The sequence below is a fragment of the Pseudopodoces humilis genome, chromosome 7 (genome assembly GCF_049639895.1).
Source record: "Pseudopodoces humilis isolate 2021_Gansu_Grassland_sample_001 chromosome 7, ASM4963989v1, whole genome shotgun sequence".
NCBI classification, from domain to species: Eukaryota; Metazoa; Chordata; class Aves; order Passeriformes; family Paridae; genus Pseudopodoces; species Pseudopodoces humilis.
Genome location: NC_142206.1, coordinates 41,160,847 through 41,178,023, shown reverse-complemented (window position 1 = coordinate 41,178,023; position 17,177 = coordinate 41,160,847). Strand labels below are relative to the sequence as shown.

Here is a 17,177-nt window from a genome sequence, read left to right as displayed (position 1 = left end):
GTTTTAAGTACATGTTTTTACTGTGAGAAAGAAAAACAAGATAGATGCAATGCACCTGAAAGAAGAAATTTACCTTTTTGGCCTCAGTGAAATAAAGGTGAAGGGGCCTGACACTCTACAGATAACCATGTAAAGGAAAAGGCAGTCAGAAGAGACAGAAACCTGAGAATTTCCTGCTTGAACTGTATCCATTGTTTTGTGAACATAAAATATGCAAACATTGAGTTTCTCATCTCAGGAAATAAAATTATTCCAATTGATGGCATTCCTTTTTGGATATAAGGCAATGAGATTAAAGTTGTCTTGTCTGGTGCCAAGTAAGAGCTTTGACCAGAATCTCTCGGGCACGACTGTCTAGTTCTCCCTGCAAGAGTCATGTCTGAACAAAAGGAAGACCATTTAAAGACAGCCACATTTTGAAGAAATGTGTTTTGGTGAAAAGCTGCTATACAGATTTAGCTGGAGAATCTTCTTCAAGAGTGTTACATTTTTTTACTCCAGTAATTTTTTCAGTAGCCAAGATTCTTACTTCACAATTTCAAACTTCTGCATACCCAGCTGACAGGATTAAGACACAGTGTAGGAGTTCACCCTGCACAGACGGTGAGCATAATGTACAGTCATCATGGAGACAACAGCTCAGAGATGGAAAAATCCTTCCAGGTTGCTCATGACAGATCTATGGCAGCGGTCACCCACGACAAAGTATTTTTAGAGTTCTGTACAGCCCATTTCTATGCATGCGCCCCCCAGAGACCCTTTAATTCATAGATACTGTTAAAGCTCACAAGACTCTCTTCAGAGACATACATCATAGTATCACTTTTGTATCTGTGCTTTCCCACATGGGCAACATGCTGCTGTGGAGCTATATTTAAAGCAGGCTTTGGAACAAGGGACGTTGCAGTTCAACAGCACTAAATAATCCACAAACTTTTCAAGTATATACTTTATTTCATTCATATTTCACAGTCAATTTCTGTAAAGTTTTAGCAAAAAGGTCATGTTCTATAACAGAGGTGTTGGGTTACTGTATTCAGAGCTAGCAACGGGCTTTGAAAGTACAGAAAATATTTACATTCCAACTAGAACAGTAGAATTTCAAAAAGACATAGTAAAAGTAATCAAAAATACCAACATTTATTAAAACTTAATACAAAAACCAATCTGTCTGACCCATCAAGCTACCCCACTTGTAAGTTGTCAGCAACAGCTGAAGCTGCAGCAGGCCATCTGATTAGATAAAGGCAGCTGTCTTCAGCTAACTTCTTAATACCAAGTCTTGCTGTTTCAAAGATTAAAACAAAAAACAACCAATCAAACCTGTGAGCTCACTGCTCAATTTGGAGGCTAACATTTCTGTTCAAATCCACTGGACCACTTTCAGATCCTGCCCAGAATCTGGACTTATCCTCGTCCTGATGTAGTCAACTAATTTTCCAAATGCATTTCCAAGCCAACCTATTTTATTACATTGCAGCCAAGAAAGGAAAACCTTTATTGTTTTAAAGCTTTATCAGGGCTCCCAGAAAAAAAGGCAACTAAGAAAACTGAACAGAATGGTACCTGATGACATATTTATCACCAGAGACCTTCAACATCCTTTTTTTAATAGATGTTAAGGTTTCCCATTATCTAGGGATATGCTTCCTAAAGAGCCACAGATTTAAGTATGAGTTCCAGAGTGGATTTTTCTAGTTCAGTAAATAGTATTTAAGTCTGGACTGATGCCCAGTAGGAGATTTCTAACCAGCTGCTGGACTTTATTCACAGATTTATTGAACATGTATTTATACAAATTACACCAGCTGAAAGGCCCATTAGCTGTAAGCACACCCACTTCAGCCCACCCTCCATACTGTCAGGGAAAAAGTACATGTGGTACTATAAGGACTACGAGAGATTTCCACCAGCTAAGCCTCCTTCAGTCAGAGGGTACTGCCCTGCAAAACAAGTTTTTCATTTCTTTATGCTCTATTAGAGCAGTGGAAATAGAATGGAGAAGGTCACTGGGAGACTCATTTTTCCTTGTCTCAAACAGCTACAATTTGACTTCATTTTTTCTGCCTCCCTTTCATCTCTAGGTACCCTGAGCCCATCATCTTGTTTTCTAGGACAATTCCATCCTAAAAATACATATTCTGAACTTCAAATTCTCCTATTTAATAGGCAGAATAAGAACTTTAGGAAAAGTAGGGAAAATATCCTCCTGAGTTTGCTGGCTGAGTTCCAATATCGCCAGGCTGTGAGTTATGAGACATGGTAGTATCACAACTATATCAGGTATATTAAAACAACTAAATGCCAGAACAGAGTCTACCAACACTTCTAAACAATTCCCACATACTGTACCAGTCTTCAGCAGGTAGGCAGGATCCCATGAAAGGCATGGCTACTAGTTTGTTACAGGTCCACTAGAGCAAACCCTGCCACAATGTTTCTTTCCAGGCCCATGGTTTTACAAACAAGACTCACATGCCTCAACTTTGTAAGACATGTAAAGCATCTTTTCACCAATGTAAAAAGGGTGAAATCCCTTACAAGAGAGAAGTCCCTTACAATTTCTCTAATCCACCTATTTCAGGAAGGACTGTAAAAGTATTCTCTACAGTCTTCTGCAATACTGATTCCTAGAGGCATCAGAAAATGTAAAGTCTGCGTGACTGTCTCGTCACAAATTAGCAAGACATCCAGTCTACTTTCAAGTTTCTTTTTTTTTTTACAATATGAAACAGATGATAGAAAGAATCAAATACCTAGTCACCTAGACTGCATGAGTTTTTGAAAACATTGTCACACAGAAAGGAACATATCACAGACGATTCAGATTCCTTAATGTTCTTAGACAAAGCTGCTCTCAATTTTCTACACAAACTGCCTCTGGAAAAATTCCCTTCAGATTGCAGGGAGTGATGCAGTTAAGTGTCTAGAAAACTGCAATGAAATAAATGTCTGTAAATCAGTTTTTGTAACATAACTACTGTGGCTCTCCACTAGCAAGGTCAGTATCTTATGCATACTGTGGTGTTAGCAGTATCTCAAGGCAAGCAGCCTAGGAATGGTGTCAGTCTATATGAAGAAAAAGAAATGTTTTAGAGTTTGTTTTTTGAAGTTCAAACTTAGGTAGATAAAATTTTTAGCAAGTTTATCCAAGCTGACACACCTCCCACCCTCACTACATTCATCAGATTACTCTACATAAAAAAAGAAGGAACGGCATGGGAGAAGGACTTCACCACACACCAACTCCCTTCATCTACCTGAAACTGGTGATGGCCCAACAGTGGCACCTGTTCTGCTGCTGCCCTCTCAGAAACAACCATCTGAAGATGGGAATGCTTGCAGAATGCTGCAAATTACTACCTTCATTTCAAGAATGGGAACAGACCAGAAGAGCACATACAAAGTTCTTCAGTCCAAGGAATTACATAGAGTTAGCACAAAATTCAAGGTCACACTGCATTACTAAGTACCCATTCTGTCTAGAACCTACCATGCTATTCCAGCCCCACAGTTGGCTCTGAAGACAAACCATTAATGGCAATGCAACTTTGCAAATCTTGGACTCAAAAAATGCTCAAAATAGAAGTTTAAGACAGGAAAAAAGAGGCACAGAAATAACTTGACCAACACCTATGCACATTTTTACTACATGTTGGGATAAGTGGGGTCTTCAAGGTTGCTATCAGCTTTATCAGATCCTGTTAGAGATGCTTCTAGCTCTGCCCATGACTGTGGAGCATTGTTCTTTATTGCCTCTATAAAAAGCTGTGTTTGGTGCTTCAACCGGTCCAGCTCAGCCTGCGTCACCTGGTTCTGATGAATAAGCTCCTTGGTTTTTAAAGTGATCTCCAGCAATCCCGACCTGCGTAGCACAACAAGTGTATTCTGAAAGCGTCTGCACTTGCTTTGCTGTTGCAAGAGCAGCTCAGGGGCAGTGCAAATCTCTTCTGGTATCAATGGAGGGCTCCACACTCCAGAAGGCATTGTAGTCTGTGATGCACTCTCGCTCTCATGAAGGGTGCACTTTGTTGCCTGCAGAGTTCCAAAAGGCAAAAGGGGAGTCAAACCTGGCACTTTCTGAGCATCACTGGAAACATGATGAACACCAGGAAGAGCTGACAGTTTTCCACTTGTCACTAGAGCTGAAGAACTTTGCTGGTTAGAATCCTGAGGGGTCTTAAAGCTAACTGGTAGGTGGGAAAAAGGACTAGTAGGCAAGCCTGTACTCATCAGTACAGGAGAAGTCTCCATCTTGGGTGCTTCTGTGCAGAGTCGTTTATGGCAAGTGGTTTCCTGACATTCTTCTAGATCAAAGGAATGATCTCTTTTGCAGGGATGTGGTGCTATTTTGGGAAAAGAATTCAGGATGGGCAGGTAATTAGTGGAGTCATTTCTCTTTTTCCCAACAGGGTGATGATTAATGGGAGGTGGGATTGATGGACGAAGAAACACTAGCTGTGGCTGAGCTGGAATCACTTCAAAGGATGGCTGCACAGTCCAAGACTGGAGCTGTGATGAACTCCCCTGAGAAGCACAAACAGGGAAAAACCACAAGTCTTACAAAAGCATTGTAGATGATAAAAACAAACTTAAACTAAACAGGTGGACTGTGCCATTTTTCCACATTTGATATATACTGTCCAATTAATGTGTTACTAAGATTTTTCTATCAAACTCACCCTTCTCTGACAGTGGAGCGTAATGCTGGAAATAAAGTTGTAATCCATAATCCTTTTACTATGCAACAGCAGATACATTTAAAAACAATTCAATCTGAATTTATATATGCTTTCCTAAGTGAGGATTACAGTGCAAGATTATATCATAAAATGTTCATTAAAAAGTTTGACCCAGACTTGGGGTCCAACTACAAGTGCTCAGGAAAGCCAAAAAATAATTAAGCTTTCTGTTATGAAATATCTTAAGAGCCAAGGAAAGACTGCACAGACATTTTAGGAACAATGCAGGCTCCCTCTTTGTTGAAAGGTAGCAACTCAAATCTTCTCAAATCTATTCTTATAGCAAGACCTTGAAATGGTTATTTAAGATACACAACAGCTGTTCAGGAAGTCTTGTAATTTGAAGTACAATACAGAGTTTCAGTAAATTTAAAACTATGAAGCAGAAAAAAAAAAAAGCTGAATATTAACCAATGCAAGGAGAAAAGCTTGTGGTAAGCCCAGAGGAGTTTAACTCTGTACCTCTGGTGAAAGTGTCCACTGATAAACCTTAAATGCATTTTATTTCAAGAACAATGCCCAAGGCTTCGCTCCCTCCCACAAGTCATACTCTGGAATATAGGGGAAAGCATCCATTTTTACATGACATTACCTCTTTTTCCTCCAACACCTTACTACAGATCTTCGTGAGATCTTCTGGCCAAAAACACGATTGCTTTTCTCCAAAGACATCAAATGGTCTAGTAAGTCACACTATTTCTTTCTAAAGCAAAATCTCACTTCTGCATATATTTAAGCCATCACCACTACAATTACACGAATATATTGTCAGCTGCTTTTTCAATTCCTTACAATTTGGAACATAACTGGAGGCCTGTTGAAGACACAGTTTTTAGCTACCACAAATACATCTTATTTTTTTAGTACTATATTAAGTCATCTGAAATCCATATCCTTTCCACAAATCTTGTAAGTTCTGAACTGGCAAACACCAACATGCTTTGCTGAAGTCTATTCCCCCAGTAAAAGACTCGGAACTTAACCAAAAGCTGGTATTACCCACTAATTAGGACACTGAGACTGGGAGCTAAGATTCAATTACCTACTCTGACACAGCGTTTCTTTGGTTCAGTGGGCTTATGTGCTTATGGAATAGGGGTACAGAACAGCTACCTGTAAAAATAGATATTACTACCTTAACACAGAATAATGAATATTCAAAAGAAAAGTATCTGGAGATGTAAGGAGTGAGAAAGCATATAGATACTGCAGCTATACATACGCAGGACAGAACATGCAGCCCTAAGGAGCAAGGGTTTGGAACTAGAAGTTGCCATTTACTGCACCACTGAATAGCACCTAGGACGGCAGATCCCCACAATCATTGAGGCCAAAAGAACTGTGGAAACTGTTTATCTTGCTCTTGGGTTTCTTTCTATCTCTGTTCTTTTGTCTTTGCCTTCTCACATAGCACTCTGCTCTTGTTCTCCTACTCAAAATCTCATTTTCAGTAGAGAAGGCCACTTTTATTTTACTAACTCTGCAAACTGTTGTGTGTTTTGTTCCATTTTTTAATGAAAGCTATGAAAGCTAACTTCCTGATGTATCTGTGTCACTTGCCTAAAAAGCCTTCCTACTTATTAAAGACTTTGATGAGACTTACAGAAACCTTACCACAATCAGCACTGTGGTCTAGAGCATTACTTGCCACTTGGTTTTTTTTAGCAGCAATACAGTTAGCTGTTTACATTCTGAAATTGGGCCAGCAGGTAACCACCACTGTAGAGGATCACAGTAGTTCCAAGACAGAAGGATGATGCTGATTGAAACTGAAACTGGAAGAAATAAACAGCAGTAACTGGATGCTGCCTTTTTTTTTTTTGGTCCAGCAAGTCCAACTGAGTGCTGTGTTGAAAAGACCATTTTATAAAGATGACCATCTGAACTAAATAGGCATAATGAAAAAAGGCAGAGAGACATTTCATTATTATTTTGACCTAGACTCATTGCTTTCCTTTATTGTAGTAAAGGTTTTTCAATTTGACATTATTGTCTTTCAGCATATGTAGTTAGATATTATGATGCTCTGCTCAAGAGAACCAAGTGTGATCATTTTATCCAACTCTTCCTTGCCAAATTTCCTTTTTGCTATACTACAAAGATTTTTTATATATATATATACATACATACATATACGCACACATATATAGATATGCACACACACACATACATATATATGTGTGTGTGTGTGTGTAGTTGGAGTTCTTTTATATCTCTCTCTATATAAGCTACTTATTATTAGTTGCTGCTGCTTCTTATTTTGCAACACAACTTGGAGTTTAACACTGGAATCAGTGCAGGTGATGTCTTAATTTTTGAGCTCTGGGCCAAAGGGTATCAGTCTTTGGTGAAGCTTGCCTGTTCCTGACTTTATATATAAAAACTTCAGCATTTGTTTTGTCCACACATCTAGGAATGTGACTATAAAAGAAAATTGTTGTCAAGATAAAGCATGATGCCCAGAGATGATCCTCCCCCACAACTGCATAATCTGCTAAACATTAACAGTGAGTATTAGGTCTTGCTTGTAGTAGTAACAGGTTCAGTAGGAAAAGAATCAGGATTTATATTCTTTTTTTCCCCTTCCCTTCTGTATTCTCAGAAGTATTTTAGTAAAAGAAAACATAGAAGAACTTTTGCTCCACTCCAAAAATGAGTGAGTACAGAGCAAGAGGTCTAATAATATGACAGTACTTTGGACTTCTCATACCTTCTGTTAAAATGTTAAAGTTACAGAGGGGGTGTCACAGATGTGCTGGAGGAAATATACATTACAAAAATACTGGAGAACAAAGATAGGGAATGTAATTGTTGCAATGTGAGCCATCTCATGCAGTTAAGTGAAACAACTAATAAAGTAGAAGTACCATAGCTAACTTCAGATAAGGATTTAACTTTTTAATGTATAACATTCTGGATTAGTGTTTCCCATTGCATATGAAGCATTTCTAGAACCTAAGAATGAGGAAACAAACCTATCATCCTACTTCACCATCTCTACTGAATAAAGAAGACAACAGCAGCTTTCAAAAGCAAGTCACGCTTTTCTGTTTAACCTTTGGTGCTATTCACATAACATTCTTGAAGATGTATTTTGGGGAAATTATTTTGAGACAAAGAGGTTTAGTAGATGGAGATGGAGCAGAATTCCTCTGTATCACATTCCATCTTAGTGATTCCAGCTGCCTCTCGAAAGAACAGAGACTCACATAAGAACTTCTTAAATTACCAGTTACTTTCTGGACTGCAACAACATTGCAAAATCTTTTTTGAAAGGATAAATGTTTTTTAAAAAAATTAAGAACACGCAATATTTTTCAAGATATTATTTCTTCCCTACCTGTTTAACCAACACATTTTTCATAACAACCATAGGAGACAGCGCAGGAAAGGAGCTGCTTGTGGTCCTCGGGCATTGCCAAGGTCCATCCTCTGCATTCCAACACAGCGCATTCAGCACATCCTCGGAGTCTGTCTGCTCCATAGCACTTGGACACTCTGAACTTCCATCTGCCAGATGCAGAATTCAGCTGTTAGTTGTTCCACATGCAACATGCTTACTAGTGTCTTTCAGTTCTACCATTCTGCCTCCTTCAACCAAGTCACAAAGAACAATAAAGTTTAGTTCTGTAATATTAACAAAATTAAAGCTGCTATAACAGCTGTCAAACAGCCTCTAATAAAAGGCTTCGTATTTCAGGTCAGTTCTTATAGAGACATTTTCTCCCCCAAAAAGCTATTACTTTTTGTTCTTTTGTATTTAGTCTCCATGGGACTGCATAGTACCCTGAAGGTAGCGTTGCTCTAAAAACTGCTACAGGAAAGCATTACAGGCTCCAGCATTACTACATGCACAGTTTGCAATGCAGGCATTTTGTGTCTTGGAATTTTCTATCTAAAGCCCAGTAAAGCAGTATGCTTTTTTCTTGTTCAAAGGTTATTTTTGCACAGTTTTGTTGAGTACTAAAATGGCACACCACGTCTATTATTTTACTGATGTTATAACCATTACTCTCTGGTTTATCAGGCTCTACTGACAATATGGTCAGATCATAAGAGGCACTGGGCAGCATAATCCAACAATTCATTCATCAATGCAAAGAACAAAAAGTAATTTTGACATCTCTACTTCTAGACACTAAGTCTAAGATTCTTCCATTAATTCTAAATTCCCATGCCATCCAAATTCAGAGGTTGAACTTTCTAACTTGGTAATGCTCCACTTCAAAAGACTGGTAGTAGGAGGATTGCAGGTGAAACCTATCTTGCATAGAAAGGCCCTCCAAGGTAGTGAGACACAAACTGGAAGGGAGTACTCAGATTTGTTAAATCACCAATTAAAGCACAGCTTCAGCACAGTAACACAGAAAAAAGGTAACACAGTGTTTTTCTAAACCTGAATATCCAGAGTCTTTGTCAGATTCAGCTGCTGCCATACTGAAGCGATGGTTGAAGCTCTTCATTTCCGTCACTTTGCCCAACAATTCTTCAAGGGTGTCAGTAGCTGACTATTTTGTCTGAGTGCTTCCATAGTGCCGTGGGCAGTTTTTAACACCTTTTCCATTGAGGAACTACAAAAACAGTTAAGAACAAAATAGGACTTTATCTGAATCTAAAGAAAAGTTCCATCAGTATAAGACAACAATGGAGGATAGTTGCATATCTCCTTTTATACGGCCAGTGAGCTAACTGCAAATTTTAAGAAACATCTCAAAATGCTGAAATAATGAAATTTCAATCAAAAGGTAATGTATTGGACATGTCTTTCCAGCCCAAAAAAGTAAAACAAACTAAAAATTAAAGACTATTCATAAAACAACATTCATTTCAAGAATTAAAATGACTCAGGGCATTATTTATCTTATGAAAGTTTTGTTGTCCCAAGGGTTGAATTGCAAAACAAGACAGTTGTGCTGGGTGAAGCTCTTACAACAAATACAGCTGAACCTGCAAAGCTGTAGTTTTGCTAACACAGCTTGTTTCATTCTCAAGAGTAGAGTAAGTCATCAGAGAAAATAATGAGTGATCAGTGAACACACTGGGGGCTAAAGAGATCTATGCTGCAAGAAGAGCAACACATCCCGCAATACACTCCTAGGGGAGACAGAGCCTTAGAAATGCCCAAACCCAGAATGAAAACATTGAAAGGCTGAAACTAAAGGCTATGAAAATCCAAAAAATTTAGTAACATTAGGGCCTCCCACACTACATACTTGTCATAACCTTCTGCTGCTTCCTGAGGGTAGGCAGTATCTTGTAAGACTAAGAAAGACTAGTAAGACTTCTGCTTCTCTTAAAGAAGGTAATTGAGAAATTGGCTAACAGAAAACTAACACAATTAAGTGCAGAAATTATTTCTATTTTTGTTTGTAGAAATTATTTTCCTATAAAGTAATCCACTGAAATTATGTCTCAATGTTAAGTTTTATATTTAAATTACAAAAACAGGAACTCAGGAGTCTGCAACACAGTCAGGCCAGCAGTCCATCAGCATCAGTAACTAGTACAAGCTGCTTCAAATGACATTGCAACAGACATTCTGGAATAATCTACACCAAAACACAAGTTTCTTTTTCAGGTCCTGACAACTTTGTTACAAGTGTTCTCCAAAATCCTGAGTCTTAGCATCAGTATTGAAGTCTGAGATGGGAATATGACTGTCTATTACAAAACTATGGAATAATGCTCAGCAGAAGAAAATTTCCTCATGCAGCTACTTGCATCACTTTCACCTTCCATATTCAGTCACACCTGCCTGCTAACAGGTATGGAACAAACACGGTTACATAAGCACAACCTAGATGCTATCCCTGAAATGGAAGAAGTGGTTTAAGTCCTGATCCAGGCTTCCATTACTTAGTCCTTTCCAAAACAAATATATATTTTTAAGAAAGTGATATGCAGAAATGCTAATCTAAAATAAAACCCCAAAACACCAAAACCACCTCAAACCAAAACAAGAAACGGGACTAGAAATAAAGTAAGAACACCTCATCTGCCAGCTTTGCATCAAACGAAGCTTTGGGAAGGGCTGACACATCATCATCTCTCACAGAAAAAAGCAAAACACCTGAACCACAACCGAAAATAAATAAACCAGAAGTGCCACTCCCCCGAGGCACGGGCGTGAGAACCCTCCTGCCCATCCCTGGGCCAGAGCCGCCCGCCCGAGCCCGGCGGGCAGGACCTCCACCGCACACCGCCTTTAAACCGGACACCCTCGCCGTCGTCCAGGGCTGTCCCTGCCGCTGATCCCACCCAACCTCCTCCGGGGCCCACGCGGCAGACTCCTGCGGCACGAGGAGAGCCCGCGCAGGCGGGCCGAGCCACTCGGCTGCCGGGCCCGAGGCGCACCAAGTACAGCACAGTCCCGGGCCCCCAGGGCCGCCACCACCGTTCGCTCACGGCCGCGGCCGCCGCCCCCCCCCGGGCCGGGCCGGGCCGGGCCGGGCCGCCCCTCACCTGGGCGGGGGGCCGCCACAGCTCAGCCGCGCCGCGCATGCGCCACCCGCGCCGCGGGCACGCCCCGCCCTCACGGCCGCCGCTGCCCGAGCGCGCATGCGCAGAGCGGGCTGGCCGGAGGGCGTGCCTTGGGCCAGGCGTGTGAGGGAGCCGGGCAGGGTGAGCCGATCCAGGAGTTTGGGATGCTGCTGGGCCTCTCGAATACTGTACAAAAAAGTACGATTCTTCCCCACACAGAAGGTTAGGCATTTGTGCAGCCTCTCTCACTCCATGAATGAGAAAGGAAACGCAGACAGACGCTTCGAATATGAGGAAAGCAGCATCAAAGAGGTCTCAAACTTGTCTCAAAGAGGGAAAACACACAAAAAAAAATGAATCGCGAAATCAATCAGGTTGGAAAAGACCTCGGATCATCGAGTCCAACCTATGACCTAACACCACCATGTCAAGTAGACCGTGGCACTAAGCGCTACATCCAGTCTTAAACACTTTCAGGGACGGTGTCTCCATCACTTCCCTCGGGCATCCTATTCCAGTGTCTAATGATCCTTTCTGTGAAAAAATTCCTTCTCATATCCAACCTCTACTGGCACAGCTTGAGACAATGTCTTCTTGTCCTGCCTCTGGTTGCTGGGAGAAGATGCTAAACCTCAGGTGGCTACAGCCTCCTTTCAGCCTCCTTGTAAGTGTGATAAGATCATCTCTGAGTCTTCTTTCTGGGCTGAACAGCTCCTTCTGCTCCTCACAGAACTTGGGCTCTAGATCCTTCCCCAGCTTCATTGCCCTTCTCTGGATTCACGCCAGCACCTCAATGTCCTTTCCTGAATGGAGAGACCCAGAACTGGACACAGAACTTGAGGTTTGATTTCACCAGTGCCAAGTACAGGGAAATAATCACTTTTTCCTGTTATGGGTGAAAACAAAAAAACCAACCAACTTTTACATGGTTGGGAAGTGTGAAACCAAAACGTGGATTTGGTTTACATGAACTGCATATAAACCAAGAGCAAATAAATAGGAGGAAGAGAGTCTCTGGTTCAATGAATATAAATAACTAGAGTAGCTGTTCTTGTTCTGAGAACTGCATAAACATGACCAGCATCCAGAAATCAGTCACAATATTTTGCATTTGGACACGAAAACCATTTCATTAGAGAAAACTGAAAAGACTGTGTGAAAGACTTGAGCAAAGACACAATGAATTCCTTAAGTAGAAATGGAAAGGAACACTTTCATTTTATGATGGTCTTGTTAAAGAACCTGAAATATGCTGATTAAAGAGGTCAACAAGATCTAATAAATTCCTGAATGAAAAAGAGAAGAACATTTAATCTCAGCATAGTCTCATAAACAGCTTGTCAAATGCAACACAATAATGTCTGAGGTTACATGGAATGACACTGTCATTTAAAAAAAAATATGGCACTGATGGATTCCAGTCCTACCAATCTGAAGTGCTGTGAGAGAACACTGATGACTCTTGTTCTTAGGATGTATTTTTGACCACTTAAATGCCAGAGGTGGCTCTGATTACTTCTGAACTGTAGTGTGAGATGTGTAATCTCTAGACTCTGGATTTGGATCCCATACTGTTCAGGAGTTTTGAGTTCTGAGGAAAAGCATGCTAAGAATGCTTTGCACAGGCATGGTCCTGAGTTGTCTCATACCCAGAAACAACCCTTACTCTCCTCCACAGAGGCCAGATTTCTCAGAATATGGAATATGTGTGGATGCTCAGTGACAAGAGCTCACCAGAGAGCAAGTAGCCTGTGTTTGGGACAGACAACCTGCTGTTCAGTTCAGATGATTCAGAGCAGATTTAGAATATGTGATACCAGGCCTTCATCCAAGGGGCAGCAGGTAGGAGAACTGAAATACTATACTGTTTAATAGAGAAGTTTTCTTGGATAGTCAAGGCAAACCTCTGTTCTAAATAAATTAAATCTTATCACCCAAATTGTCCCCAAATTAAGTTGACTTAAATCTTAGGTTTATATTGAACATCATCTAAATTCTTCCTCCTCCAAATACATTGGTTTGTAGTTTTAATATTTCTGTCATTGCCACTTCTCTCCCTTTTCCCTTCATTTGATTCTTCATTGATCCAAGGTCTCATATACTGTGTGAGTTCAGTGATTACAGTCAGTGGCAGCAGGATGTTTTTCTTTATGTTATACAGTGGTTGATTTGTTTATCCTAAAGGTGAGTGTTTTGACAAATAAATATTAGCTTTTTGTTCACTTCCCTGTTTATTCTCGTCATACAACAGTAAAAGAGTGAAAAGAATGTGAGTGAAGTATGAATGCATGCTTACTCAGTGTAGGTGTTTCAACAGTTATTAAAAAAAGGTGTTGAATCTCTACTTTTGGGAGAGGATGCAGAAATCATCTTTCATGGCTTAAGAGGGACAAAGGCAAGTTTTATCTAATGAGGTGGTAAAATAATAGGTCTTGTATGCTTACTGAACGATTAATAAAGGTATTGATGCATAGACTTCATAAATGCTTGTGGGACAAAGAGTCTTTTGTCCTAACAGAGCAGTAGAAAAAAATGTTTGGCAAACTTTGGAAATAAAGCATAGCCAGGTCAGAAGAATGTGGTTTCATATTACACAGTCTGAACTGGAAAGGTTAGGTCTGAAAATACCATGTACTTAACCTTTTTTTTCATATACTCAACTACTTTGTTTTGCTATCACAGACAAAATACAATTTAACAAGCACTATATTGTATTAAGTTAGTTTGCAAGTAAATATCTTTATTCATCTCACTTCATTGAACCAGTATAATTTTTATGATATTTTAATACAGGTATCTTTGTTCCTTCTGTTATTCACTTCTTTTAATACTAATTTTAATACATAAATAGAATATTGTTCAAATGATGCCTCCTAGGTTTTCATTGGTCTCAACATAAGAATGAATTCATGCAGATAAAGTGTGCCGTTGGACATTAAAACAATATTAAAGCTCAAAATCTCTTTGAAAAGACATTCCATGTATGTATTTTATCAATAATTAATATCTTATTTATTAAATATCAAAGCAGGAAACACTGTGTAATCATGTGCTCTGACCTACAGTCTATCACAGGTCATAGAATTTCACCCAGAAGTTGACTTAACAAGATTTTTCTCTAATGAAAGTACTTTAGTAATGGCTCCTTTTCTTCTAATTTCAACTTTAGGTATGTATTCTTTTCAAAGTACACATCTTTCATCTTGTTATATCCATCTGCAACTTCATCTTTTCCATAAACGTCTCCAATTTAAGACAAGGCAGAATAAAGGTAATTTAAAAATAACAAATTATTAGCAGAGATGGCATACCAGGAATAAAGCACTTTTGATGCTCTTACACTCTTCTGTACTGTGTTATGTTGGAGGAGAACAAAGGTGGATTTAAAATTCCCTTTACAGCTCGTAGACTTTTGGAACAACTGAGGATTTGGAGAAGCGGTGCTAAAGAGTAGTCCCAGTGACTGATTTGAACCCTCGCAGCCCCAGAGCATTGCAGCAGCCCCGAGTACAATGGAGAGCAGCAATTCCTTTTGTGTTCCCTCACCTCCCCAGCACAGTCACCTTCTCCACTTCTCCATCGACCCTTCAATATAGGGTGGAGAAGGATAGCTCAGTGCAGTGCTGTCAGGGAGATCTCCTCATGACTGTGTTTTTTTCTGGTGGAAAAATCAACAGGATTTACACTGTTGTTATGGAAGAGCTACTATTTGCTCCAAAGCAGGCTAGATGTCATGTTTTCCTGGAGTTCAAAAACTGGGTTTGTATTCAAGATGTTGGTGGTGGCTTTGGGAGTTTTTTTTCCATAAGTGTTGAGTTTGCTAAGACCATCTCTACAGACTCTTTGATATGGATTGTAACTTTTCCAGTGTCTTAATTTTTCTAGTTGCATCTTAATTTTGTGAACCTGAGAACTGACATAAGCGTCCACATGGCTTCTGTATGCCTGCATTGCTTGTAATAACCACTGGGTGTCGTGAGTCTCTTTGGATTACAGGATATAGAGAAGGACAAATTTAGTCCAATCAAGGACTGCCTATGGACTTTTTTTTTTCCGGGTGAAAAGGCCTTTGTCTGATTGACAGAGGATTGCAATAAGGAGTCCCAAATCTTACTTTAAAATTATCTTATTTGTTTAGGTAAATGTGTGATTCTTAGTGCTGTCCTGTGCAGGGACGGTAGTTGTTCTTTGGTGATCCTTGTGGGCTCCTTCCAACTCAGAATATTATGAGTCTGTGATTCTTTATTTATGTACCAAGGGCAACTAATACAGGATAGGAGTACTAGAAACAACAGTCTAATCCTCTACATGTTTTATTTCCATTACCATTTAGACATTCAACTGAATGACACCTTGTTTGGAAGAAAAACACTAAGATGTCAGCAGGTAATTAAAGAAATCCTGATATCATAAATGTTTAACACAGCAGAACTAAGGATGAATTGGTGATCTCAAATCAGTATTTTCCCAGTTTTTGGGAACTATATTTGACATGGCTGTGTTTGAGATCAGTTTTGGCCTGTTATTTTCATTATTTTTTGCAAGCAAATGAAAAGGCACTAATTTGTAACTTTATATACAAGGATAAAAAACATTCTTCATGCAGAAGAGAACTGTAATTTTGAACCTTCAGTTCAACCTGTGCCACGGAGGATGAAGGACCAACCATATTAGTTGCACATAGAAGGATTACATTTCCTACAGACTAGTCAGTAGGAGATCATATGATGTGGTAACATTGATACAGCCGTGTGCTGTGCCACACAGTATGGATAGATGAGCCAGGGATATAGACTGGACGTTGGCTTTCCGAGAAGCTCAGATGCCACTGTGACTCAGTTGCTTTCCCTGTGGGCTTGTTGTTAGATGGCTGAATTAATCTGGTGTGTGGGGGTTCTCTCAGTAGTGGTTGAAGCTTTGCCTAACAGTATGATTGTGAAATGCTCAGAATTACTAGAACCATCTGAAAGACAAATATAGAACTGTCTCTTGGTTTGCAGGGCAAAGTATGTTCCCCTATTATAGGGAACAGTAGCGGGATATATTTTACCTTTAACTTAGAAACCTGCACTGCACTGACTAGCACAGCAGAACACTGAACAGTCTGTGTCCAGTGCGACAGGAACTGTGAGGGCTTATAGGAGCAGATCAAGAAAAATTTGCTAAGTGATGGATTTTACAGTGGACTGTGTGTAATGTAGCCAAATCTGAACAGATTTTTATGATACTAGAACAAGGCAGTACCTTGGTGGTAGTACTTCACAGATCTTCAGACTAACTTTTTTAACTTGGCGAGTGTAGCAGCTCTTCTGAAGAAGTCTTTGTTAGGAGGACGTCAGTATCAATTAAAATATGCTTTTGTTCTGGAGTCATTTATGGACCCTGCTGAGGTCCCTAATTACTGTTTGCAACCTATGGTCAGGGAGAAACTAAAAACCAGTTTTTATTTGAAGTGATACGGCAGAATGGACAGAAAGTATAAACTGGATTTCTAATCTACGTGCAAGGCTGATTTCTGTTGTGCTGAATTCATGAGGAGCTACTGGGGGCTCACCAGTCTTGAAAATGGGACCACTTGTTTGTATATCTTTGGGAAAATAGTAGAGTTTCTATGAAATGTTCTGACAGTAGTTGTCTTTCAGGTTGTATTGATTTAATACAAGGAAAGCCTTTCAGGAGTATCTGTCAATATCCCTGAAAAGCTTACTGAAAAATGACATAGTTTACTTGTAAATACAATATTAATCAGCACAGTACAAAATTAAAAAGAAATAAAATAGGTATAAAATGTGGTGACATTCCTAACTGAAATACAGTCATTGGTTTTCTTGAAAACTTTTGAAAACTTGGACTTTCCTGGAATGTAAAAATACTCTTCTTCTTTTATTAAAATTAATATAGCACTCTGAATTTCCAGCCTTCAGGAACAGTTTTATGTTTATCAGATTTCTCAAG

At 39.6% G+C, this 17,177-nt stretch overlaps 1 protein-coding gene across 4 annotated transcripts; it reads right to left on the bottom strand.

The window, feature by feature from the left end:
- Window positions 1-934: 934 nt before the first annotated feature.
- CIPC (CLOCK interacting pacemaker) lies at window positions 935-11,273 on the bottom strand. 4 transcript variants are annotated; one of them, XM_005520237.3, is made up of 4 exons: window positions 11,205-11,273; window positions 9,139-9,313; window positions 8,083-8,252; window positions 935-4,527 (listed from the first exon to the last, which is right to left on the bottom strand). In XM_005520237.3, the coding sequence occupies exons 2-4, from the start codon at window positions 9,203-9,205 to the stop codon at window positions 3,649-3,651; spliced, it is 1,116 nt and encodes a 371-aa protein (XP_005520294.1). In that variant the 5' UTR covers window positions 9,206-9,313; window positions 11,205-11,273; the 3' UTR covers window positions 935-3,648. The 4 variants fall into 4 exon arrangements, with proteins under 4 accessions (XP_005520294.1, XP_087914416.1, XP_014105525.1 ...); XM_088058290.1 differs by lacking the exon at window positions 11,205-11,273 and adding an exon at window positions 11,097-11,117; XM_014250050.2 differs by lacking the exon at window positions 11,205-11,273 and adding an exon at window positions 10,733-10,944.
- Between the last annotated feature and the right edge of the window lie 5,904 nt (window positions 11,274-17,177).

Coding starts and splice junctions, on each gene's coding strand:
- CIPC (XM_005520237.3), bottom strand. CDS start 9,205: ATGAAGAGCTTCAACCATCGCTTCAGTATGGCAGCAGCTGAATCTGAC. Junction 8,253..9,138: donor CAAAGACTCTGGATATTCAG/GTTTAGAAAAAC, acceptor TGCATCTGGCAG/ATGGAAGTTCAGAGTGTCCA. Junction 4,528..8,082: donor AAAATGTGTTGGTTAAACAG/GTAGGGAAGAAA, acceptor TGTGCTTCTCAG/GGGAGTTCATCACAGCTCCA.